The following is a 25,929-nucleotide window of genomic DNA, read 5'->3' as shown; positions in this document are numbered from 1 at the left end:
CATTAACCTGTGCACCACCATGAGGTCATGACCTATGGGAAAAGTTCCCAGATGGCGGCTTGCATCTTCCTTCTCTGGCGGCTACATGGATCCTCTCTGACTTCACCTTCTTTCTCCCAGCATTCAGTTTAATTTTCCCGGTTAGCTCTATTCTGCTAAGCCACTGACCAAAGCAACTTTATTTATTAACCAATAAAAGCAACTCATATACAGAAGAACTCCCCACACCAGCCCCATGCTAGGTCACAGCTCTTAAATGTCCTGCTGCCTCTTGATATTCACATACTGGAGCCCGAGCTCCATCACATGACTTTGGGGAAGCACACTCAAGCCTCACAGCCTCCTCGAGTTTCTTTACATCACCCGTCCCTGGGGAAATATCGTCCCAGCCTCTAAAAGCAAAGAATAGTTTTGCTGTTTGTGAACGTCCTATAAATGGTCTCTAACAGCCGTGTGTTCTTTGGTGTCTGGCCTGCTACAAAGCTTTGTTTGTGCAACCCCTCATCATTCACCAATGGAGCGCTTTGTTCATCTCTTCTCTCTGTGACACAGTACACAGTAGTGTCATGGTGTGGCACTATGCAGCGTCTTTGCACACACAGCTGTTGGTGAGCTTTTGTGGTCCAGTTTGGAGTTTCTGTCAACATTCTTGTCTTATTTCTTGGAGCACGTGTGGACTTGTGTGTGGTTAGTAAGTTTCTAAACGAGAGTTCATTTCAAGGTCGTCTCTGTTGGTGTAGCAGCCCCCTTGGAGTTATCCCAGAAGGGAACCAGTAGGTAGTTTACCTTGAGCTCCTCCAATAGAAGCTCTTAAAGTTGGCCAGGCCTTCATGTGAGAACCAGAGTTCAGTTCCCAGCATTCACCTGGCATAGCTCACAACCACCTGCAGCTCCAGTCCCAAGGGGCTGTTAACCTTTTCTGGCCCCCTGAACACCTGCTTACATGTGGTACATATACATACAAACATCCACACACATACACATAGAATAATTTTTTTTTTTGGTTTTTTTTTTCGAAACAGGGTTTCTCTGTGGTTTTGGAGCCTGTCCTGGAACTAGCTCTTGTAGACCAGGCTGGTCTCGAACTCACAGAGATCTGCCTGCCTCTGCCTCCTGAGTGTTGGGATTAAAGGCGTGCGCCGCCACATAGAATAATTTTTAAAATTGAAAAGATGCCGGGCAGTGGTAACCCACGCCTTTAATCTCAGCACTCGGGAGGCAGAGGCAGGCAGATCTCTGTGAGTTCGAGGCCAGCCTGGTCTACAAGAGATAGTTACAGGACAGGCACCAAAGCTACAGAGAAGTTCTATCTCGAAAAACCAAATAAATAAATAAATAGGTAGATAGATAGATAGATAGATAAAATTGAAAAGAAAAAGGAAATGGGTTCAGTCTTACCAAAGCAGCCATGAAGATTAGTTAAATGGGAAATGGCACCAAACATCCACAGCCCATAACGTTCTTTCTTTTAGGTCCTAAAAATGAAGGTGGCCGCTATAGTTGAGGGTGGACCAAGTTTGTCTACCTCCTACTGGGAAGTCAGTACCCACACACAGCTCTCAGACAACCGAACCTTCCCATACTGGCTCTCCCCGAGATTCTCAGCTTCTCTACTATACCCCAGACCCTCGCTAAGGCCTAGTCAGCGCCTTTCCAGCCCGTTGTTCTGATTACTGTGTCTGGAACACTTGTTCCTCCCGCCCTTCCCTGCCACGCTCACCACCCAGCCCCTCCTAATACCCGACCCATCTCCCTGCCAGACTGCGCAGGCAGTGAAAGGACCTGTCCCTTGTTCCCGGAAAATGGAAGATCGCCCACGCCTGGAACTGTGCCGAGAGCCTGGGTGAGGGCGTCATAAATATCTCCTGAATGATTCATTCATTCCTCTGGAAGAGAAAGTATGACCCTTAAGAGATTAAAAATAGCCGGGTGGTGGTGGCACATGCCTTTAATCCCAGCATGCAGGAGGCAGAGGCAGGCCGATCTCTGGGAGTTCGAGGTCAGCCTGATCTACAAGAGCTAGTTCCAGGACAGGCTCTAAAGCTACAGAGAAACCCTGTCTCAAAAAAAAAGTTAAAAATAAAGGTTTTGAGTCAGGTGTGATGGCATGCGCCTTTAATCCCAGCACTTGGCAAGCAGAGGCAGGCAGGTGGATCTCTATGAATTTGAGACTAGCCTGATCTGCAAAGTAAATCCCAGAGGCAGCCAGGGCTATATAGAGAGAGAGATCGAGAGAGAGAGAGATCGAGAGAGAGAGAGAGAGACAGAGAGAGAGAGGCAGAGAGAGACACACAGAAAGAGACACAGAGAGAGACACAGAGAGAGAGAATATGACTTCGAAAGGTTCAAGTTCTGACTTTGACATTTGGCACTGTGACCTTGGTATCCACCCTGGGCCTTAAAAAGAAAAAGCGTGGCCACGGATGAGGTCATTGCAAAGTTTACAAGAGATGATCTCGGTAAGAGACCTGGACTGGTATAGCCTAGAATTACAACTCAATCATGGAAGGGAGTATTAGCCATTCGGAGAAAGGGGGACAACTAGTAGCTGCGCTGCCTGCTGGTCGGCTTTCTTGTGGCTCCCTTGAGTCCATTTTACAGATAAAGAAACTGAGGCCTAGAAAGGAAGCAAGGGCACCCCTGGTGGGCGCATGGCTCCCCACCACATGTCCATGGACCCACGATTGTGAGGTTGGGGTTGGGCACCACCCAGGACCCACCAGCGCTTGGGGATCTCCGACTCAGATTCTCACTGCGCCGCTCCGCTCCCTGGAGTAGAGAGAGCGCTCGGGGTTGTCACTTTAAATTCAAGAAGGAGCGGGCGGGCGGGCAGGCGGGCGAGCGCGAGGGAGCGCGCGGCGGGCTTCTGGGAGCGTGCCCGGACTGCGGCGCTGCTCCATTCGGCCGCCGAGCCCCGCGGAGCCCCCGATCCGTGCAGCGCGGCTCCAGGCGCGAGGCGGGTGCCTGCGACACTGCAGGGGTGGCGTAGCGGCTGACAGTCCAGTTCCTGTGCTAGCCAACGGCGCGAGGCCGGCACTGGAGCAGCCAAGCAGAGGCAGAGACGGGAGTCGGACCCGCGGCCCCACGGAGAACCCGGGGTGAGTACGCACCCCGGCCTACCCCCAGAGCGCGACAGGCACAGGCGCCCTGGGCACGGACAGACGCACGCAGTACCTCTTCTTGCGCCCGGCATCCAGGGCCCCTCACACTCCGTGCGTCTGCACCCCCGCGCCGCTCTGGCACAGCAACGCGGGACACAGAGCACGCTGGGCGCCCTTCCCCGGCCCAGCCACTCCGTGCACTGCGCATCGCCTGGTGCCGGCTCGCCCGGCCCCCGTGTGCACACACGCGGTTCACCCCGCTGTTTACACGCCTCCCCTGAGCCCGCACAACATACACACCCCTCACTTTCACACTCAGCACCTTGGCTATCCTAACTGCCTGTGCTCTGGACTTACATCCCTCAGGGAGGGGGGGCCCTAGTCAGGCCCCCCAACTTCCAGTCCCCAGATATGCTGAGGAGTGTGAGAATCTGCAGGAACTGTCAACATCGCAGGGGGCGCAGCGCATCTCATCTCCAGGAGGCCTGGGAAGGAAGGCTGGGGGAAGAGCCTAAGGGGACCTTTAGCTTCCTCAAGGCTGTCTGTAGACTGGGGCTGAACATGGGGGCAGCAAACGGCACTGTGGGTGAAGGGGCCCTGAGCCTCTCTCTTTGGTGGCCAACGTGTCGCTAAGTGACTGCGTCTCCCCTTACAGTCGGTGAGTCCGCATCCGCATCCGTAGGGAAGAACCTGGGAAACTTGCACCTGGACTGTCAAGCCGCGGTGCTGGGTTTAAAGAGCTGCTGCAGCAGCAGTGGTCCCTCTGATTAGACAGGAGGGAAGGAAATCTGAGGTTCCACAAGGGAAGGAGATCCACCTAGGTGTTAACACAGCCCACCTAAAGCGCAGGCCTTTAATCCCAGCACTGGGGAGGCAGAGGCAGACTGGTCTCTGTTAGTTCGAGGCCAGCCTGGTCTACAAGAGCTAATTCCAGGACAGGCTCCAAAGCTACAGAGAAACCCTGTCTCGAAAAACAAAACAAAAAACCCCACAGCCCACCCAGTAAGGCCAGGACACGAACAATCATTCCCCAGCCCCCACCCCACCCCTGTCTCCCATCCTCAGGGTATAATCTGAAATCTTTCTCAAGCAGCCCCGAAGAGTAGGCACTCCCAGCCTGGGATCCAATCCTGGCCTCAACCTACTAAGTGTTTGTTAGTGATCCTGGGCAAGTTACTTCTCACACTTGGCAAAGCTGGAGGAAGCTTCAGCTGCTGGGCCACCCCTCCGCCATTTCCAGGGCTGCAGGGAGAAAGTCCTTGGTAGATGCTGGCACACAGTAGGTACCCAATGTCAGCTGCCACCCACCCCCAGCCAGTCTGTACTGTGGTTTCTGCGGGTGTCTGGGGGATGGCACCAGGATGTGGTTATCTCAGAAAATGTTGCGGGGGAGGCATGCACACGCACTTGCAAAGGTTTTCAAACCTAAAGGTCCCGCAAGAAACTCACAACCCAATAGACTGAGGCGCCCCGTAAGGCCCCTCCCCTCCTTCTTATTACCTGCTGGTATCGAGGTAAAGGGAACCAACACTCTGCTGGTTGTGTTTTGAGGACTCTGAGCAGGGAGACGGAGGTGAAGTGCAGAGAAAAGGGGCTCAGCTCAGGGTCCCAGATTCTACACACAGAATTCCTGGAAAGCCATTTCTCTAACAGGCTCAGGAGGGAGCCTCTGCCATGGTCAGGTTCCAGCATAGTAGGATGCTGGTGCTTCCCAACCATCCCATGGCCTGCAAGGCCCGGTCAGCAGGCAGCATGGTGGCCCAGTGCTTAGGTCCAGAGCCAGTCTTCATATGGAGCCCAGAGCTGCTACACTGGGATGTGTGTGACCCCCATTTTCCTTGTCTATGAAACAGGGATCCAGTAATTTATTCAGTCACCGGGTCTGATGGGCACCAATTATACACTAGACTTGGTTAGTTAAGCACTCGGCACACGGTGTTGTGAAGGCAGTATTGGGGAGAACTGTGAAGCGGGGGCTGTTCTCAATGAACACTGCTCCCTGCAGTGGATACTGGGACTGACTGTAGGCTGTGTACGGAGGGGTGCTCAAGGAGGAAGATGCATAGTCTTAGCTCAGATGAGGGCCTGGAGCAACCCCAGCTGGCCCCTGCTGCCCATCAGAAGTTCCAGCTCTGGCCACTGGCTGCCCTGGCCTACAAATGCCTTGTCAGCACCCAAGCCCTAGCCAAAGCTGCAACCTCTGGGCTGCCAATAGAAACCCACTGGTGTTGCTGGAGGAGAGATAGAGCCAAGGGTCTCTCGGGTTGTGACTAAAGCCATTAAGAAGGGCATTTTCTGCAGACGTAGACCCGCGGTGTGTGCAGCTTCCTATGCAGTTGCTGGGCTGTGTCGGGCCCATTTATTACCTTCTTTGAGTATAACAAGATTTGCCCAGAGTATCTGGGGGCATGGGGAAGAAGGTTCTGGGTTGAGGGTTATGACTGCTGAAACAGAAGCCCTAAACACGGGTGCCCACTCTGCTGAGCTCGTTTCAAGTCTAGCTTATGAATAAGGATACTTCTGGCAGGTGAGTGGTGGAGTGGGAGGGGCCGGGTCTGAGCCCAGGAGCATGAGACTGTATAATCACGGGGCAGGGGTGCAGTGCAGACCCGCTGGAAATGCCTCTTCCCTTCCCTGTCCCTCCCTCTCTTCCAGCACCAGGAACAGAACCCAGAACCTCACACCCACTAGACAAGCACTCTACTGCTGACCTATACACTTAGCACCCCTCCTTTTCCTGTCTGAAACACCACACACCACACACACACACACACACGCACGCACACACAAACACACACAGCATACAATTCACTTTAATTTAAACAAACCAAACACATGGGCAGATCGGCAGTGCTGCCCCGTGATTGTTCTGCACAGCCTGGGAGCCAGGGGGCTCTTTCTGTACTTTGGCCAGGCCAGTAACCACAGCAGCTAATAATTGCCACGCCATCTCATTCTTTGCTGATCATGACTTTGAACTCTGATCTTCCTGCCTCTACCTCTTGAGTGCTAGGACTACAGGTGTAAATACCACACCCAGTTTTACTCAGTGCTGGAGAGCCAAACCCAGGTCTTCTTGCCCGCTAAGCAAGCACTCTACCAAGGGATCTACATTCCAAGGCCAGTCTTAGCCCCTTTATAGATGGTACTACTGAGGAGAGAGAGAGAGAGAGAGAGAGAGAGAGAGAGAGAGAGAGAGAGAGAGAGAGAGAGTGAGTAAAGGGGCTAATGTAAATTCAGAGCTGACGTGAGGTTTAGGCTGATCCCCTGGAAGATCTTGTGGATCTTCCTGTTTCTTCCTCTCTCTATTTAGGCAGCTGTGCCCTGACTTCAAGCCCACTGTAGCAGGGTGCAGCTGGAAGCTCTACCTGGGGGTGCGCTGAGCAGTCATTTATACCTTCCCAGGTACCGCAGTTCCCGTGGCAAAATAAGGGAAGTAGATGTTAAGATTGTGGAGCCTGGGCTGGATAGCATTGGTTGACCCGTACCCCAACACACACGCCAGAGACTTGATACCCTCTGAGGGTCTGCTGGTACCACACATGCCAAAACCAGAGGCTTGATACCCTCTGAGGGTCTGCTGGTACCACACATGCCAAAGCCAGAGATTTGATACCCTCTGAGGGTCTGCTGGTACCACACATGCCAAAACCAGAGGCTTGATACCCTCTGAGGGTCTGCTGGTACCACACATGCCAAAGCCAGAGATTTGATACCCTCTGAGGGTCTGCTGGTACCACACATGCCAAAGCCAGAGACTTGATACCCTCTGAGGGTCTGCTGGTACCACACGCTGTAGCGTGTGTCATGCTCTGCTTAGTCTTTTCCTTTTGTTGCCAGCCTGTGGCAAATATGCAGTTACGGCATTATCAGGGTCGCAGCTAGGCTGGGGCAGACTGGAATGTGTTTTCATACACTGTGTTATATCCAAAGCCACTTCTGCTGGGGCTAGGACAGCCCCAGACTTGTACAGCAAGCCATCTGTAACCTACAGTTCTTAGACAACTTTCTGGGAAATCTATGTCTACGTTCAGTAAGACACAGGGATTAGGAGCTCAGAGCCAGGCAGCCTTGGTTGAATACGTCTTAGCTATGTGGCACGTTAACTCCACAGCACTCTGGTAACAGAGCCGACATGATTCTAGTGCCCTTTTCAGTGCCTTGCTAAGAGGGTTAAATGAGGTCATATATGCATAGATGTTTAGAACTGTGCTTGGTGCTTAGATATGCCCAGGGAGGTTGGCTCTTATCTTATCATTATCTCAAGCCTGGGGCTCACACAAGCCAAGATGGGTGAAGTCTTTTTGTCTTAGCACTGCCTCCCATCACCATGACAACTCTTATCTCATCAACTTGGGAGCAACATCAGGAAACCAGAAGCCAGCTACAAAACCACATCTGCCCTGCATCACAAGGCCACATACCTTAGGACCAACTTGTGTGCAGGACCAACTTCTTGACTCCAAAGCAAAGGCAGGAGATACTACCTCCCGCCCCCCCAAAAGATGCCTAAAGTCTCAGCTTCACTCTCCCACTGAACCCTGATCTCAGAGAAAGCCTACAGAATGCTTGGAAAGGTTGGTGAGCCAAGGCCCAATGTGCCTGAATTGTGTGGACATCTTTGCGTGTGTGAAGAATTGATTACACTTGAAAGTAAACAAGCTAACCAGGCAGTGGAGGCGCACACCTTTAGTTCCAGCACTCAGAAGGCAGAGACAGGTAGATCTTTGTGAGTTCAAGGCCAGACTGGTCTATAGAATGAGTTCTAGAACAAGCTCAAAGCTACAGAGAAACTTTGTCTCAAAAACAAAACAAAACAAAAACAAAGGGGGCTGGAGAGATGGGTCAGTTAAGAGCACTGACTGCTCTCCCAAAGGACCCAGGTTCAATTTCCAGCACCTATATGGCAGCTCACAACTGTCTGTAACTACAGTTCCAGGGGACCCAACATTTTTACACAGACAAAACACCAATGCACGATAATATTTATTTAAAATTTTTTTAAAAGTCAACAAGCTAGGCATGTGGGCGTGTGCTTGTAGTTCCAGCTTGCCCACAGGCTAAACAGGGCACCCGCAGAGCCTAGCAGGTCAAGGCCAACCAGTGTGTCATAATGAGACCCTGTCTCAAAATTAATGCGTACTAGGGATGTAGTGTTATGCCTGTGTCCCAGGACCCCCGAACAACACCACCACAGAGCCAGTATCTGATATAAACACACTGGGGTTTATTGAGTACAAGTTAGCTAACTTGGACTGTAATCCAATACACTGCCGCAGCTGGTCGGGGAGAACAACCTCAAGGCTTCAGGGTAAGGGGATTTTAAAGGGGAAACTGCAGGGCAGGGTAGCACAAGCCTTGCCGTGTCGGGATTGGGTAAAAGTATACAACTTTCGAATTCGTTGGTTGGAATGTATTGGAATTTCAAAACAGTGGTTAATCAGATACCTACAAGGGCGTTTGAACCAAGCAGATGTTGTTTGGACACCCTGGTGGGTCACTTTGACCAGGGTAGGCAGTTTCTGGGGAATGTTCATGACTTGGCTGGGCTGCATTCAACCCCCTAGTTAGGTCCTGTCTAAAATGGAGTTCTTTCTCAAATGGAGTTCGTTCTGCTCCTCCAGTAGCTCGTTAGTAGAGTGCTTGCCTTGTATGCTTGAAGTCCTGGTTTCAGTTCCTAACATCAAGTAAAACTGGGCATAGTGGCCCACATCTGTAACCCCAGACCTCGGGGGAGGGGAGAAGGCAGAAGGACTGGAAGTTTAAGGTCATTGTCAGCTGTCAGCGACGTGTGGAGCTTGAGCCGGGCATGGCATGGGAGACTGTCTCAACAAAAAGTTAGTACAGGTTTTAATTCTGAGTGGGTGTAATTCTAGCAGTTACGAGGCAGAGGCAGGAGGGTCAGAAGGTCCAGGTACTCGTTGGCTACTTAGTGAGCTGGAAGCCACACTAGACTACAGAGTGAGACTCTGTCTCAAAACCAAAACAAACAAACAAAGCAAGAGGCTGGTGAGATGGCTCACGGGTAAAGGTGAGTGCTGCGGAACCTGAAGACCTGAATTCAGTCCCTGGAGCCCACATTGTGGAAACAGAAAACTGACTCCAGCAAGTTGTCCTCTGCTCTCCACACAAACACAGACACACTAACTAAATAAATAAATAAACAAACAAAATGTGATTAAAAATTAAATTTTTTTCAAACAATATTTTTTGGCCTTTCTTTAAAAAAAAGTTTTGAGATTTATTTTATTCTTTTATGTGTACGAGTGTTTCGCCTGCATGTGAGTATGTACACCAAATGTGTGCCTGGTGCCCATGGAAGTCAAAGGAGGGCACTGGATCCCGGGGACTGGAGTCCAGAAGGTTGTAAGCTGCCAAGTGAGTGCTGAGGCTAAGACCCAGGGAAGAGCAGCCATGCTCTTCCACCCTTGAGCCACCTCTCCCTCTCCAGCCACTGTCTGGCTGTCTTTAAAGAGCTGCAGTTTCTATTGTTATGATGAAGACCACGACTTGGGCAGGAAAGGGTTTATTCAGCTTGTGCATCATGAGTCACCATCCACTGGGGGAAGCCATGGCAGGAGCTCCAGCAGGGAAGGAATCTTGAGGCTGGAGCAGACGCAGAGACCACAGAGAAATGCTGCTGACTGGCCTGCTCTGCCTTGGCTTAAGTCTGCTAAACCAGGACCACCAGCCCAGAGATGGCACCACCCACAATGGCCTGGGCCCTCCCACAACAATCACTGATTAAGAAAATGCTCTCTGGCTTTGCTCACAGCCCAATCTTATGGATGTACTTTCTCAATCAAGGCTCCCTTCTTTCAGATGACGATAGCTTATGTCAAGTAGACATAAAACTAAGCCATCACAAGATGGAAGGTCCCACCATTCCTAATTAGAATTCCTGCTGGAAAGGAAGACAGGTGCCCAGAGCCAAGCAAGCCTTCTATGGTTCTGACCTCCCCTCGCTTACCTTGCCTGGGTGGGGAGGTGAAGGGGTAGGAAGGAGGGGGTGTGGGGAGGGTAGGGAGGTGGGGGATGTCAGGGGTGTCCAGTGCTTATGAACTGCAAGGAAATCCGCAGTGAGGCAAAGTAACTTAGCCTTCTTTACCCTTGAGTGAAATAAGGACAGTCCCCCCCCCCGCCACCTCCCAAAAAAAAAAGTTTAGTCAGGAAGCCACTGAAGAGAACTCTTAAAAACTGTGATGGGGATACAGGCAGTGGTGGCGCACGCCTTTAATCCTAGGCAGCACTCGGGAGGCAGAGGCAGGCGGATCTTTGTGAGTTTGAGACCAGCCTGGTTTACAAGAGCTAGTTCCAGGACAGGCTCCAAAGCTACAGAGAAGCCCTGTCTCGAAACTAAACTAAAATAAAAACAAACAGTTGTGATGGGAGATCTGAAGTGTAGCTCTAAACTGCTGATGGCTTCTGGCAGGGGTGGGGAAGGACTCAGTTTTCTCTGAGGGGCTGGCCACTGTGAGTTTGACCATGCTCTAGTGAGTGAATGGGCAACACAAAATTGGACTTGGTATATATGTATTTCTTTCTTTTCTTCTACTGGCGGGGGGGGGGTCGCAAGGAGAGGAGTGGGTCTCGAAAGACTGGGAACTGAATGTGACCAGGACGCATTATATGAAACTTCCAAATAATCAATAAAAATATTACGTTGGGGGGAAAAAGAAGGGAAATGAGTACAGCTCATTCTAGTCTCCTATGCCAGAGCCTCCTCTCTCCACCCACTCAGAATACATCCCCAAGCCAGATTAACTCCTTAGCAACAACAATAATAAAATAATAAGCAGTCCTCTGAGTCCAGGTAATGGCTTGTATGAGCTCCCAGGTCTTAATCTACAATAATACAGACCTCAGTGGCTCATGGAACCCAGGAGACAAGAGTGGGCAGAGAAGAAAGCGTCCTACTCAGGGAGAGATTGAGAGCAGAATACTGAGGGAATTCAATATTTTTGACATTTTTCGAAGCTATGTGGAACCTGAGTTGAGGTCTAGGCGGCCTGCCCTAATGAGCAGCCTCGAGTCCCAGCTGTTGCTTTAGGGTGGCGATGAGGCAGGGCTGAGAGCTGGCAAAGGCTAACACCCACTAACACTGGCGTTTCAGGTAAACATTGGATCTTTTTTTTCCTTTTCTTTTCTTTTTGGTTTTCTGAGACAGGGTTTCTCTGTGTAGCTTTGGAGCCCATCCTGGAACTCACTCTGTAGACCAGGCTGGCCTCGAACTCACAGAGATCCGCCTGCCTCTGTCCCCCAAGTGCTGGGATTAAAGGCTTGCGCCACCATCACCCAGCACACTGAATCATGGACCATTTTTTAACATAAATATGTCCCATGTGTATTTGGGCCTTATACTAAAAGTGAATCTGAAATTTTTATGCCCAAGGGCATCCTATGCTTTATCTGACAACTCCTAGTGAGTTTTAGAATGTTTAAAAGGAGACATTGGGAGGCTGGGATATAGGAGATGCTGGGGGACTGGGAGATAGGAGACATTGGGAGACTGGGAGAGCCCGGTGGGGGGGTTGCAAAATGTCTGCTGTGCAATCAGGAAGACCAGGTCGCAGATCCCTAGCACTCACAGAAAAAGCAGGATGTAGCTGGGTGATGGTCGCACACACTTTTAATCCCAGCACTCAGGAGGCAGAAGCAGGCAGATCTCTGTAGATTTGAGGCCAGCCAGGGCTACACAGAGAAACCCTGTCTTAAAAAACAAAAATCAAAAACAGCAGATGTAGCAGTGTGCTTGTAACTGTCAAGGGAGAGGTGGAACACGGGGATGGGGGAAGACAGACACCAAGACAGAGGACAGGCAGATCCCAGGGCTGTTCTGTCCTGATTTCACATGTACACACATCCAGACGTAATGGAGCACATATGTAAGCCCAGCATTTGAGAGGTAAACACAGGAAGAGCTGGAGTTCAAAGCCAGTCTTGGCTACATAGCAAATTCAAGGCCATCTTGAATTACATGAGAACCTGTTTCAGCCCTTTCCCCCAAAAGGTTAAAATACCGTTTTGCTTAAGACAGGGTTCCATTATGTAGCCCAGACTGTCCTCAACATAATAATTTTCCTACCTCCTATGTCCTGGGATTACACTGCTTCTGAAAATGTCGTGAACAGGAGCAGCCTGCTCATGTGGTAGTGATTGTAATCCCCACACTTAGGCAGCCACAGCAAGAAGATGGAGAGTCCGTGCTAGCCTGGGGTATACAGTGAGACCGTGTCTCAAGAAGAAGGAGAAGGGAGAGGTGGAGGAGAGAGAGGTGAAAAGGAGTGGAAGGAGAGGCCAGACATGGTGGTGCACATCTTTAACACCAATACTTGGGAGGCAGAGGCAGGTGGATTTCTGTGAGTTGCAGGCCAGCCTGTTCCAGGACAGCTAGGGCGGCTGTCTGTCTCAAAAAAAAAAAACAAAAAGGGAGGTGGGAGGAGATGGGGAGCCTGGAGAGATGGCTCATAGGTTAAGACTTTGGTTTGTTCCTGCAGCACCCACATGACAGCTAGCAACTCTCTGTGACTCTAGTTCCAGAGGACCTGATGCCCTCGTCTGATTCCTGTACATGGTGCACAGACATACATGCAGGAAAAACACCCAGCCACATAAAATTAGTTATTTTTTTTTTAGATAGAGAATGACTCACTGGCTGGCCTGGAACTTTCTTTGTGAAACAAGTTGGTCTTGAACACACAGAAATTCTCCTTCCTCTGCCTCCAGAGTGCTGGGATTAAAATCATAAACCACTACCTCTGGATCAATAATAAATAAATCTTAAGAAGAAGAGGAGAAGTTGGGTGGCGGTGGCGCACACCTTTAATCCCAGCACTCGGGAGGCAGAGGCAGGCAGATCCCTGTGAGTTTGAGGCCTGCCTGGTCTACAAGAGCTAGTTTCAGGACAGGCTCCAAAGCTACAGAGAAACACTGTTTTGAAAAACCAAAAAGAAAAAAGAAAAGGAAGAGGAGGAGGGACACGGGATGGGGAAACAGAGTAGCAATCGTTTGGGCCGAGTTCTCTTGAGCAGCTCAAGCGACAGGCGACAGGCGCACTGAGTTAGGATGCGAAGCTCTGAACCCTGCTCACGGCTGACTCTTTTCCCTTTCAGTCCCTGTCACCTCAGGGAACAGCATGGCCGTGGATGTGACAGAATATCATCTGAGTGGTGAGTCCCCCAGACAAGACCTCCGAGGACCACAGCCTCAGGAACTGCACCAAGCCTGGGATGGGAAGTGTCAGTGGGATGAGAAGGGCAGCCTTCTTCCTTAGGCCACACAGCCCTGGGGACAGCATCCTGAGACCCATTTGTGGTCTCCTCGTCTTTTCACTACAGTGGGTTCTTTCCATTTCTTTGGTTTGATTTGTGTGTTTTTTGTTATTGGTGTTTTGTTTGTTTCTTAGACATGATCTCATGTAGCCCAAGATGGCTTCAAAAACAATTGTTTTGCATTTTGTGTATGTGTGTGTGTGTGTGTGCATGTATGAATATGTGTGGGCATACATAGGAGGTATGTCTGTGCACATGTGTGTGCATGTGTTAGCCACCACTGGCACCACTGATGCCCAGAATCATCCGTCAGTAGTATTCCACCTTATTCCTTGAGGCAGGCAGTCTTTCGGTGAAATCCAGAACTTGCTTATTTGGCTAGTCTCAGTAGCCAGCTTGCTCCGGAGAATCCCCAGCTCTGATTTCCAAGGCTGGAATGACAAGCGTTTGTCACGCCCACCACTCCAGCATTTCTATGGACTCTGGGGCTCCAAACTCTCAGCCTCACCCTTGCACAAGTGCTTTGAGCACTGAGCTCTCTCCCCAGTCCTGGACCCCTGAATTCTCTGTGTAGCCAAGGATGAACTTGAACTCATGATCCGCCTGTTTCTACTCACTAAATCTTGGGATTACATACATGTGCCACCACACCTAGACACATGTCTGTTAAAAAGATTCCCTTTGTCTGAGACGGGGGTTCCCTGTGAGACCTTTGTTGTACCAATCCCTGGGGATAAGCCTGTGACAGAGAATCCACTCGTCTGGGGCCCTCCTGGAATGTGTCCATGTTAGACGATGTTGCACTTACTCAGGTCAAGGACGACGAGAGTCTGGGACTCACCCTTGCCCTTCTTCAGTTCTGGGAGATGACCTAGATACTCCATCACACTCCCACAGTCCTGCTCACAAGTGGTGGGTGCTGTCATGGCTGATACACGGCTGCCGTCTTTCTTCCAGATGTCTGCCTCCCTATTGACAACAATAGGAGTGAGCCTTAGTGAGCAAAGGGACAGTAACAGGTCAGGATGTGACCCCAGATTTCCTAACCTCCTAGTCCAGCACTCCCTGTCACACCAGTGCAGGCCCCACTGGCCCGGGGCAGCAACAGCCTTTCTTAGGCCCCAACCAGAGAGCCTCAGTTTTCATCTGCCGTCCCACTGGTCTTCACACAGAGAACACGGTGTGGCCTTTGACAGTGTCTCGGCTCTCCCAGCGTGGATCTGACTGTCTTACCCACTCTGCCTGGCTGAGACCTGTGTCTCAGGTGGAAACCTACAGAGTGCAGATCCAGAGCCAGACAATCATAGGATTCTCCTCTGTCCTCGGCTTCCTCATCTGAAATGGAACAGCATGGATCTCAGGACTCAAGGGGCCAATGGGAAGAGCTTAAGCTAATCCTGGCAAGAAGGGTTAGCACACAGTAAGAAAGCTATTACCAGGTGTATGTCTTTTGTTTTGGGTTTTGTTGTTGTTGTTGTTGTTTTTGAGACAGGGTTTCTTTGTATAACAGCCCTGGCTGTCCTGTAACTCACTCTGTACACCAGGCTGGCCTCGAACTCACAGAGATCCACCTGCCTCTGCCTCCTGAGTGCTGGGATTAAAGTTTAGGCTGTGTGTAATGGTGCATGCCTTTAATCCACATACTCCAGAGACGGAGGCAGGTGGGCCAATGTGTGTTCTAGGCAAGCTTTGTGTACATAATGAGTTCCAGCACAGCCAGATCTATAAAGTAACTCTTCACCCCCCCCAAAAAAAACTGTTAAGAGTCCCTCTCAGTCTTAGTGTATGCTTCACTTCCACTGACGTACCCACTGTCCCTCCTGGTATTCCATAGAATCTGTCGATTTAATGGGTATTCATTACCATTCCCCGCCACCTGCCTGAGTTTTTCTTTCCCTGACCCTAGCTTTGCTAACCCTAGCTCTCCCCAGTTCTACCAACCAGCACTGAAAATTTAGTCCCCTAGAGCCTCTCATGCAAGGGTGCTTGACTCTGCTGTGCCCCTGGATATGCTTGGGACTGTGGACATTTCTTCTGGAATTCTACTTTCTTCTGGAATTCTAGATAGACCCCCTCCTGCCTGGCCTGATGTGGCCCAGCGGGCCAGTTACTTTCCCATCCCACCCCCAGTTTGCAGACTCCGAGGACGTTCCAGAATCTTGTCATGTCTGGGCCTGGGACCCTCTAGATGCTTTGGTTGTGATTTCAATTGGCTCCTGTTATATCACAGGAAAAGTCTAGAATAAACGGAAGATGACTTGAACTCCTGATCCTGTGTCTCCATTTCCCAAGTGCTGGGATTCCTCGCACCTGATACCACATCTGACTGAAACACCAGCCTGCAAGCTCTTGTCCCTATGTTGTGTGATCGTTTTACATTAAAATCTATCATGTTGAGGAATCATTTTACTTCTTTTTCTTAGTGCTGGCAATGTTCCTATCACCTCCATCCTAATGACCTAAGTTGTCATTCTCAAAAGCCAATGATATTCCTGCCAGTGACAGAACAGCCAACCCCCGGCAGCTCCCTCCGTGGGACCTTCAGGATGCTCTCAGAGCTCCTCTGTTATAAATAAGCAGTGACTCACATGAGACATAACATATGTTGGGATTTTTCCCCTTCAAGTAATACATCCTCTGGGTGGAACCACTGAACGAGGGACGTTTGTCACCTCCAGTCCCCCAGGGAGGACACTGATGCCCAGAGAGGCTGGTGACATGGGGATGTATCTTGGAGCCAAGGTACCTGAGCCCAGAGGGTGCTCATTGCTGGAGGAATGTCTGGCTAAAGGTCCAGCCCTGTCCTTTGGTTTCTTGGGCTTTGGGGAGCAGAGACAAGGAGCCCCTCTGGCTCATGGTGCCTTGTTCTCTCCCTTCCACTGGGCTCAGGTCCTTTGTCAACACCTCCTTTCTGCTGGCCCACAACTCCTAACCCCTGTTGCACAGCCTGCCATTCTTCTTATTTTATTTTACCTTGTGTATATGACTGTTGTGCCTGCATGGATGTCTGTACTACTTGTATAAACATGGTGCTCACAAGGGCCAGAAGAGGGTACTTGGAACTAGAGTTATAGCCAGTTGTGAGCTACCATCTGAGTGCTGAGATTCAAACCGGGGACCTCTGGGAGAGCAGCCAATACCCTTAACTGCTGAGCCACCTGGCCAGCGCTGCCATACTTCCTGCTCCTCCACGTATCTCAGCCTTCCTGCACTCCCAGCAGAGTTTCCAGCATCCTGTTTGATGTATCTGTTTGCCTGCCCACTCAGTGCTGGTTCCCCTATTCCAAGGTGCTGGCATGTATGTACATCCAACATTCAGCGATCAGACTCCACCCTGCTTCTGTTATTTCCTGTTTCTTTATTTTAATGTATTCATTAGATCTCGGTTTCCACTCAGAAAGACCCTCCATCCCTCCACAGATCTCCACCTTGCCACTCCGAGGGAGCTGATCCCTCCACAGATCTCCACCTTGCCACTCCGAGGGAGCTGAGCCAGGTGTGGCTCTGATTCTTACCCTGGAGTCAGGTGCTGGAGTCACAGCCTAGCTCTACTCATTTTCAGTTCTGTGGCCTTGGGAAAGTTCTTTAAGTTCCCCAAGCCTCAGCTTCCCCATTTGAGTTGAGTACGCAATAGTACTAGAAATGGCTTAGAGTCCTATCTGGCTCCACTGTCGCTTGCCACATGAAACATCTTGGTGGCTTCCTTAGGACATCAGAGACAGGTTCCTGAGCAGGGTGAGACCACATCCTTGAGCACGTGTGGTCCTGTCGTGGCCCATGCACTGTACAAGGTGAGGATTCACAGGGAAATGGTTGAGGGATTAAATTGCTACGTGTGGGAACAGAGATTCCAGTGGTGACAGCCATGCCCTGGTCAGCAGAGGAACAGAGCCTTTGGTTTCTCTTGAGACCAAGCACAGCCTGTGGCCACCTCTTGCTTAAGTGGAACTGGTGTGTTGATTTGAGGTTAGAGATTTACTAAGAAGTAAAATCCACTTGTATAAGCTAGGGATTGGAGCTCATACCTGCAATCACAACACACAGGAGGCTGAGGCAGGAGGATCACAAATTTGAAGTCAGCCTGAGCTGCATAGTGAGACCCTATCTCAAAACAAAATAAATTCAACTACTGTCCAGTTAACTGGGCATAGCGGGAAAGGCTTCTAATCCTAGCATTTGGGAAGTGGACACAGGGTGAACAGAAGTTCAATTCCAGCTGTGTGACAAGCTCTAGGCCAAGCTGGGAGGGATGCATGGGAATTTGTCTCAGAAAACAAAAGCATCAACTATGGACTTCGCCACTTTAAAACATGCACAGCAGTAGCTTTTAGGATAATGAACATCCAGTGGACTTTTAGAATATTTTCATCATCCCAAAAAGAAACTCTGTCCCCTTAACTACCCCCATTTACTATATCTAAACAGTTTTTATTATTTTTTAAATTTATTTTTATTTTTTGTGCATTGATGTTTTGCCTCCATGTATGTCTGTGTGAGGATGTCGGGTCCACAGACAGTTGTGAGCTGTCATGTGGGTGCTGGGAATTGAACCTAGGTCCTCTGGAAGGGCAGTCAGTGCTCCCAACCGCTGAGCCGTCTCTTACCCTGGTAGCTTTTTTATTATTTTTATGTGTGTGTGTGAAGTGTATGAGTTAGTGAGTGTATGTGTGAAGTGTATGAGTTAGTATATGTGTGTGTGTGAAGTATATGAGTTGGTGAGTGTATGTGTGTGTGTGAAGGGTATGAGTTAGTGTATGTGTGTGTGAAGTGTATGAGTTAGTGTATGTGTGAAGTGTATGAGTTAGTGTATGTGTGAAGTGTATGAGTTGGTGAGTGTGTGTGTGTGTGTGTGTGTGAAGTGTATGAGTTAGTGTATGTGTGTGTGTGTGAAGTGTATGAGTTAGTGTATGTGTGAAGTGTATGAGTTAGTGTATGTGTGTGTGTGAAGTGTATGAGTTAGTGTATGTGTGTGTGAAGTGTATGAGTTAGTGTATGTGTGAAGTGTATGAGTTAGTGTATGTGTGTGTGTGAAGTGTATGAGTTGGTGAGTGTGTGTGTGTGTGTGTGAAGTGTATGAGTTAGTGTATGTGTGTGTGAAGTGTATGAGTTAGTGTATGTGTGTGTGAAGTGTATGAGTTAGTGTATGTGTGAAGTGTATGAGTTAGTGTATGTGTGTGTGTGAAGTGTATGAGTTGGTGAGTGTGTGTGTGTGTGTGTGAAGTGTATGAGTTAGTGTATGTGTGTGTGTGAAGTGTATGAGTTGGTGAGTGTCTTCCTCCATCCTTGCTCTCTACCTTAGTTTTGAGACAGAGTCTCTCCTCAGCCTTGCCAGTTGGCTAGACTGTCCGCTCAACAAGCTCCGGAGAGCCACCTGTCTCTCTCTGTCTACAGCACTAGGGTTACAACATGAGCCACTGCACCTGGCTTTTATGTCAGAGCGCTGGAGATCTGAACTCAGGCCTTCATGCTTGTACAACAGGCAGTTTATGTTCGAGCCTTCTCTCCAGCCTCTTGAACAGTTCTTTTTTGTTTGTTTTTTGTTTTTTTTATTTTTCTAGACAGGGTTTCTCTGTAGCTTTGGATTCTGTCCTGGAACCAGCTCTTGTAGACTAAGGTGGCCTTGAACTCACAGAGATCCGCCTGCCTCTGCCTCCCGAGTGCTGGGATTAAAGGCGTGCGCCACCACCGCGTGCGTGCAGCTTGAACAGTTCTTATGTAGTTGTCCCTCAGAACCTTCAGGGGCTTCATTCCTGGACCCCCACTAAATACTGAAGTCCACAGATGACCACGTTAATGATGTAGTGTTTGCACAGTTTCTAGGCATCCTCCCGTGTGCCTTCAGCCATCTCTAGGTGGCTCCTAATACTTAATATAATGTCAGTCCTAGTAAATATTCATTGCCCCACTCTCTTAAGGGAATAAAGATAAAGGAAACAGAAGTCTGAAGTCAGGACGGTTACAGCCTGATTGCACAATCCGTTATTCAGGATGAGCAGAGGCTACGAGGAGGGGGGATGGAACCCACAGACAGGCTGATTGTAACAGAATTATACAACGTGTGGTCCCTGTGACCAGCTACGAGGAGGGGGGATGGAACCCACAGACAGGCTGACTGTAACAGAATTATACAACATGTGGTCCCTGTGACCAGCTACGAGGAGGGGGGATGGAACCCACAGACAGGCTGATTGTAACAGAATTATACAACATGTGGTCCCTGTGACCAGCTACGAGGAGGGGGGATGGAACCCACAGACAGGCTGACTGTAACAGAATTATACAACGTGTGGTCCCTGTGACCAGCTACGAGGAGGGGGGATGGAACCCACAGACAGGCTGACTGTAACAGAATTATACAACATGTGGTCCCTGTGACCAGCTACGAGGAGGGGGGATGGAACCCACAGACAGGCTGACTGTAACAGAATTATACAACATGTGGTCCCTGTGACCAGCTGCGAGGAGGGGGGATGGAACCCACAGACAGGCTGACTGTAACAGAATTATACAACGTGTGGTCCCTGTGACCAGCTGCGAGGAGGGGGGATGGAACCCACAGACAGGCTGATTGTAACAGAATTATACAACATGTGGTCCCTGTGACCAGCTACGAGGAGGGGGGATGGAACCCACAGACAGGCTGACTGTAACAGAATTATACAACGTGTGGTCTCTGTGACCAGGTACGAGGAGGGGGGATGGAACCCACAGACAGGCTGACTGTAACAGAATTATACAACATGTGGTCCCTGTGACCAGCTGCGAGGAGGGGGGATGGAACCCACAGACAGGCTGATTGTAACAGAATTATACAACGTGTGGTCCCTGTGACCAGCTGCGAGGAGGGGGGATGGAACCCACAGACAGGCTGATTGTAACAGAATTATACAACGTGTGGTCTCTGTGACCAGCTACGAGGAGGGGGGATGGAACCCACAGACAGGCTGATTGTAACAGAATTATACAACGTGTGGTCTCTGTGACCAGCTACGAGGAGGGGGGATGGAACCCACAGACAGAGGCTGACTGTAACAGAATTATACAACGTGTGGTCTCTGTGACCAGCTTCTCACAGCCACCAGGATGTTCTCAAGGTTCATCTGCTTTCTGTTCTCTTAGCATTGACCTTGTTATTTCCAGGTAACATTCTTGGAGTGACTGCGCCGTGTCCCGTACATGAGTGTGTCACTATTTGGCTTAACCATTCATCCACTGACGGGCGTTGGGTTGTTCTAAGTGGGGCTTAAAGCACAGGTAGTCACTTCTTTTTCTCCTCAGAATCTTCATCCTTTTCCCCAGGAGGGAAAGGCCATTTTAATTCTTTGAAGCAAGAGGCCCTCTGAGGACTTTGAGGCCAGGGAACCCACGAAAGCAAGAGCAATTCTGGTTTTCTGAAGCCCGAGGGATATCTAACCACCATGTGAGGGTTTTCTTCTGCTCTGGCCAAGTGGCTCCCAGTGGAAACATATGGTTTTGTGGAAGAGGAAGCAGAAGCAGAGATCTCAAGAGTGTGTTTAAACTGGATGTGGTGGCGAACATATATAATCCCAACACTTGGAAGGCTGAACTAGACAATTGTGGGGCTGAAGAGATGGCTCAGTGGTTAAGACACTGGCTGCCTTTCTAGAGGACCCAGGTTCAATTTCCAGTACCCATATGGCAGCTCATAACTGTCTGTAACTCCAATTCCAGAGGATCCAGTAGCTCCGCACGGACATGCAAGCTAGTGCACTTAAAAATAAATAAATTTAAACAAAAGGAAATAACGAATTGCCTAGAATATGAGACCAGCCTGGGCTACATAGCAAGACTGCCTCAAAAAAGAAAGCAAGAAAACAATCAGAGTGTTTAGCACTAAATTTGTAGGCTCTCATACCAAGTCTTACAACAGTATAAATTTTTTAAATAAAAATTTTGATTTTCTTTTTTAAATTTGTATTTACTACATATGTATGTATTTACTCATTTAATTGCGGCTTATATGTGTGTGTAGGCATGCCATGGCGCTCGTGTGGAGGACACAGGACAATTTATGGGAGTTGGTTGTGCTCTTCCACCATATGGTGCTCAGGGGTCAATGAGCCATCTGGCTTTCTTCTTCTCAATAGACATTGTGTAGTACATAGTATCACTAGGTAGGGTGATGCCCTGAGAAGGTGGAAGGAGGATTGGAGCTAAAGTCATCTCAGCTGCATAGCAAGTTTGAGGCCCGCCTGGGCAGCATGAACCCCTGTCTCTCTCTCTCTCTCTCTCTCTCTCTCTCTCTCTCTCTCTCTCTCTCTCTCTCTTTGTTTTTTTTTAAGACAGGGTTTCTCTGTAGCTTTGGTGCCTGTCCCGGAAATGAACCCCCATCTTAACAAACAAATAAACCAGAAAACAGGGCCTTGGGAGGAGGTGTCTCAGTCAATGAAATGGTCACCATGCAAGTCTGAGGACCTGAGTTTGGTCCCTATCCTCTACGTGAAGTCGGGATGACATGTGTTTGTAATTCCGAACCTTGGGGCTTGCTGGCCAGCTAGCAGAACTTGTGTCCAAAAAAGGTGGACAGCTTCTGAAGAACATCACTTAGGATGACCTTTGGCCTTCCTGTGCATTCACACAGATGTGCATGCTCACCCATTCTGGCGTATGTATGCACACATGCATGCTCACATAATAAAAAAGCCAAGCACACAAAGCATGTAAGTGTGTAAGCACCCTTGGCGATCACTGTACCCCACTAATGAGACGCTGTCCTTGCCTTGCAGTCATCAAGAGCCCCCCTGGCTGGGAGGTGGGTGTCTACGCTGCCGGGGCCCTGGCACTGCTTGGAATCGCAGCTGTGAGTCTGTGGAAGCTCTGGACATCGGGGAGCTTCCCCAGCCCCTCTCCGTTCCCTAATTATGACTACAGGTATCTGCAGCAGAAGTATGGAGAGGCCTACGTGGAGGCTAAGCTGAAGGTGAGGCTTCCACTCCTGCGTAAATCCACGTCCCACCATCCATTCTGAGGGTCAGACCTCTCTTACACCCCTGCAGATCAACAACTCCTAACCCTGGGTTTGTTGAATAAATGTTTGATGTCGAGTAAGGGATTGATCACAGTTTTAAAAAACAATCACAGCCGAAGCCGGGTATGGTGGTGCACATCTTTAGTCCCAGCACTCTGGAGGCAGAGGCAGGAGGATCTCTGTAAATTCAAGGTCAGCCTGGTCTACAGAATGATTTCCAGGACAGCCAAAAACTTGTCTCAAAAAAACAAACAAAAAAACAAACAAACAAAAATCTTAAAAACAACCCCTCATCATCTGAGACTAGCTGTGACAGTTTACACCTGTGTTGTATGAGCAGTGACACACCTGTGTCATGTGGGACTGGACGTGACAGTGCACACCTGTAATCCTAGACCTTCGGTAGCTCAAGCAGGAAGATCATGAGTCAAAGGCAGCCATGATGTCTAGGCTGCACAGTAAGACCTTGTCTCAGAAGATTTTCCTGTGGGTCAGGGAGGTGGTTCAGAGGGTACACTGGCATGCGCACCTGTTCCTACACCTGATAACTGAGGCCATGGCAGGAGAGAACAGACTCTTCCCACAAACTGAGGTTCACACACATCATCACACCATCACACACACACGTGCACACACACACACACACATGCATACACAGAGGGAGAGAGAAACAGAGACAGAGAGAGAATAAATAAAATGTAACAAAAATTCTAAGAATATCATGTAAAAAAATAGAGGAAAATACAAATAATAGAAAAACATTTTTACAATGCTACTACACAACTATTTACTTGCTTATTTATTATTTGGGATTTGTTTTTAGACACTGTCTTACTGTGTCTTCCTGGAACTCACTATGTAGACCAAGCTAGTCTTGAATTTGTAGTGATCTTTTTGCCTGTGCCTCTCTGTAATGTGTAAAACTTGATCATTATTTGGGATGCTATACTTTTCTTTATTTTTTTTTGTTGTTTGTCTGTTGTAAGATTTTGGGGGGAGGGTGTTGAGACAGGGTTTCTCTGTAGCTTTAGAGCCTGTCTGGAACTAGCTCTTGTAGACCAGGCTGGCCTCGAACTCACAGAGATCTGCCTGCCTCTGCCTCCCAAGTGCTGGGATTAAAGGCCTGTGCCACCACCGCCTGGTGTTGTAAGATTTTTTTAATTCCCCTTCCTACTCACCCCCCCAGGTGGTAGTGGTACACACCTTTAATCCCAGCACTGAGGAGGCAGAGGCAAGTGAATCTCTGAGTTCAAGACCAGCCCGATCTACAGATCTAGGTCCAGGACAGCCAGGGCAACACAGAGAAACCCTGTCTTGAAACAAACAAACAAACAAACAAAAAATGAGGGTTTTGTCTGCATGTATATTTGTGCACCACATGCGTGTTTGGTGCCTGAGGAGACCAAAGAGGGCATCAGGTCCCCTGGAGGTACAAGTGGTCATGAGCCTCCATGTGTCCGTGTGTCCGAGGGGGGTTGAACCTTTGCGTCTTCCTGGAGAGCAGTTAGTGCTCTCAGTCACCAAGTGGTGTCTCCCGCCCTAAGACTTACTTTAAGGTTCTCATACATACTGCTGAAGCTGAGATCATTCCATACTTGGCAGAGGGTGTTTCAGGCATCACATAGAGTTCCAGAGAGCACAGCATGACTCTGTTATCAGATCAGATGTTCACTCATTGGTGGGTCCCTGCTACGGGAGTGCAAACTGGGACAACTTTTCCAAGAAGCATTTTGGCAGCACATGTTGAAAACTGACAAAAGGACTGTCCTCAGAGTTAGGGTCTTACTAAAGCTATTTGGGGGCTGCTCATGGTAGAGCACACCTTTAAATCCAGACCTCTGAAGTAAAGGCAGGCAGGTCTTTATGAGTGAGTTCCAGGCTAGCCAGGGGTACTTAGACCCTGTCCCAAAAACAAAAGGAAAGAAAGCAGTTGAGGCTGGGTGTGGTGGCATCGCCTGTTATTCTTCGTATTCAAGAGACAGAGTCATAGGTAGTGGCGGTATACACCTTTAACCCCAGCACTCAGGAGACAGAGGTAGGCAGATCTTTGTGAGTTCGAGGCCATCCTGGTCCACAGAGTGAGTTCCAGGACAGCCAGGGCTGTTTCATCATAGAGAAACCCTGTCTCAGGCCTCATAGGTGCGCGTGTGGAGGTCAGAGGACAGTTTGTAGGAGACAGGTTCTCTCTTCCCATCATGATCCAGCTCAGGCTTGGTGTCCGTCGCCTGTACCTGCCAAGTCTTCTTTCTGGCCCTTGGCTTAGGGTTGTTTTTTTTTTTTGATTTTTCAAGGCAGGGTTTCTCTGTGGCTTTGGAGCCTGTCCTGGAACTAGCTCTGTAGACCAGGCTGGTCTCGAACTCACAGAGATCCGCCTGCCTCTGCCTCCCAAGTGCTGGGATTAAAGGCGTGCGCCACCATCGCCCGGCTTGGCTTAGGTTTTTGTGATCTTCCTTTGAGGCTATTCAACCAACTGTGGAGTGATGTAATCCATGATCCTTAACCTAGTCCTTTTCGTTTGAACATTTAGTTAATATTGTTTGATGGTCTTGAGACTGGCTTTCAGGAACCTGACCTTGAACTCCTTACCCTTCTGTTTCTACCTCCCACATTTTGGGGAAAATGTGCTCCTCCACATCCAGCAGCTTCTCCTCCTCCTCCTCCTCCTCCTCCTCCTCCTCCTCCTCCTCCTCCTCCTCCTCCTCCTCCTCCTTTTCCTCCTCCTCCTCCTCTTCCTCCTCCTCCTCTTCTTCTTCTTCATTATTTATTATGTATACAGTGTTCTGCCTACAGGCCAGAAGAGAGCACCAGATCTCATTGTAGATGGTTGGGAGCCACCATGTGGTTGCTGGAATTGAACTCAGCCAGAGCTCTAACCTCTGAGCCACTCTGAGTCATCTCTCCAGCCCAGCTTTTCCTTTTCCTTTTTTTTTTCTTTTGGTTTTCGAGACAGGGTTTCTCTGTGTAACAGCCCTGACTGTCCTGGAACTAGCTTCATAGACCAGACTGGCCTCACAGAGATCCGCCTGCCTCTGCCTCTGCCTCCCGAGTGCTGGAGTTAAAGGCGTGCACCACCACCACTGGGGTCCAGCTTTTCCTTTTTATAAATGCCATTGCAGCTGACATATTTATGTATGAAATTTTGTCACAACAAATAAGTAATTTAAAGCTAGGTGGTGGTGGCACACACCTTTAATCCCAGCACTTGGGGGGCAGAAGCAGGAGGATCTCTGTGAGTTTAAGGCCAACCTGATCTACAAGAGCTGGCTCCAGGAAAGGCTCCAAAGCTACACAGAAACCCTGTTTCAAAAAACCAAAAACCAAAACCAACAACAACAAAAAAAGTATTTAAGAAAATGCTTTCTTCCATTCTGGTTAAAGAGAGAAAAGTCTAGATGTGGTTAGTACTCCAGCACTCAGGGGTTAATGCAGGCGGGCCAGGAGTTCCAGGCCAGCCAGGGATATGTAGCAAGTTCCTGTGTTGAGTTCCAGGCCAGCCAGAGATATGTAGCAAGTTCCTGTGTTGAGAGAAAAAGAAACAAAGTAATAGTCCCCTGGGCTTGTGTTGTGA

The 25,929-nt window shown here is 49.3% G+C and overlaps 1 protein-coding gene across 2 annotated transcripts in view; it reads left to right on the top strand.

Annotated features, from left to right (window-relative positions):
- The first annotated feature begins 2,860 nt into the window (after positions 1 to 2,860).
- Positions 2,861 to 25,929, top strand: part of Syt12 (synaptotagmin 12) — a 35,521-nt gene continuing 12,452 nt past the window's right edge. Inside the window, exons 1-3 of one of the 2 annotated variants that reach the window (XM_075973039.1) lie at positions 2,861 to 3,098; positions 13,214 to 13,270; positions 22,120 to 22,313. In XM_075973039.1, coding sequence (XP_075829154.1) covers positions 13,237 to 13,270; positions 22,120 to 22,313 — 228 coding nt within the window. In that variant the 5' untranslated portion in view covers positions 2,861 to 3,098; positions 13,214 to 13,236. Of the gene's footprint in view, positions 3,099 to 13,213; positions 13,438 to 22,119; positions 22,314 to 25,929 lie in introns of both variants that reach the window. The other variant, XM_075973040.1, reaches the window with a different exon arrangement.

This window comes from Microtus pennsylvanicus, chromosome 5, assembly GCF_037038515.1.
Source record: "Microtus pennsylvanicus isolate mMicPen1 chromosome 5, mMicPen1.hap1, whole genome shotgun sequence".
In the NCBI taxonomy this organism is placed as follows: Eukaryota; Metazoa; Chordata; class Mammalia; order Rodentia; family Cricetidae; genus Microtus; species Microtus pennsylvanicus.
Note: the sequence above shows the minus strand (reverse complement) of the source record. Positions and strands in the feature narration are given on the sequence as shown.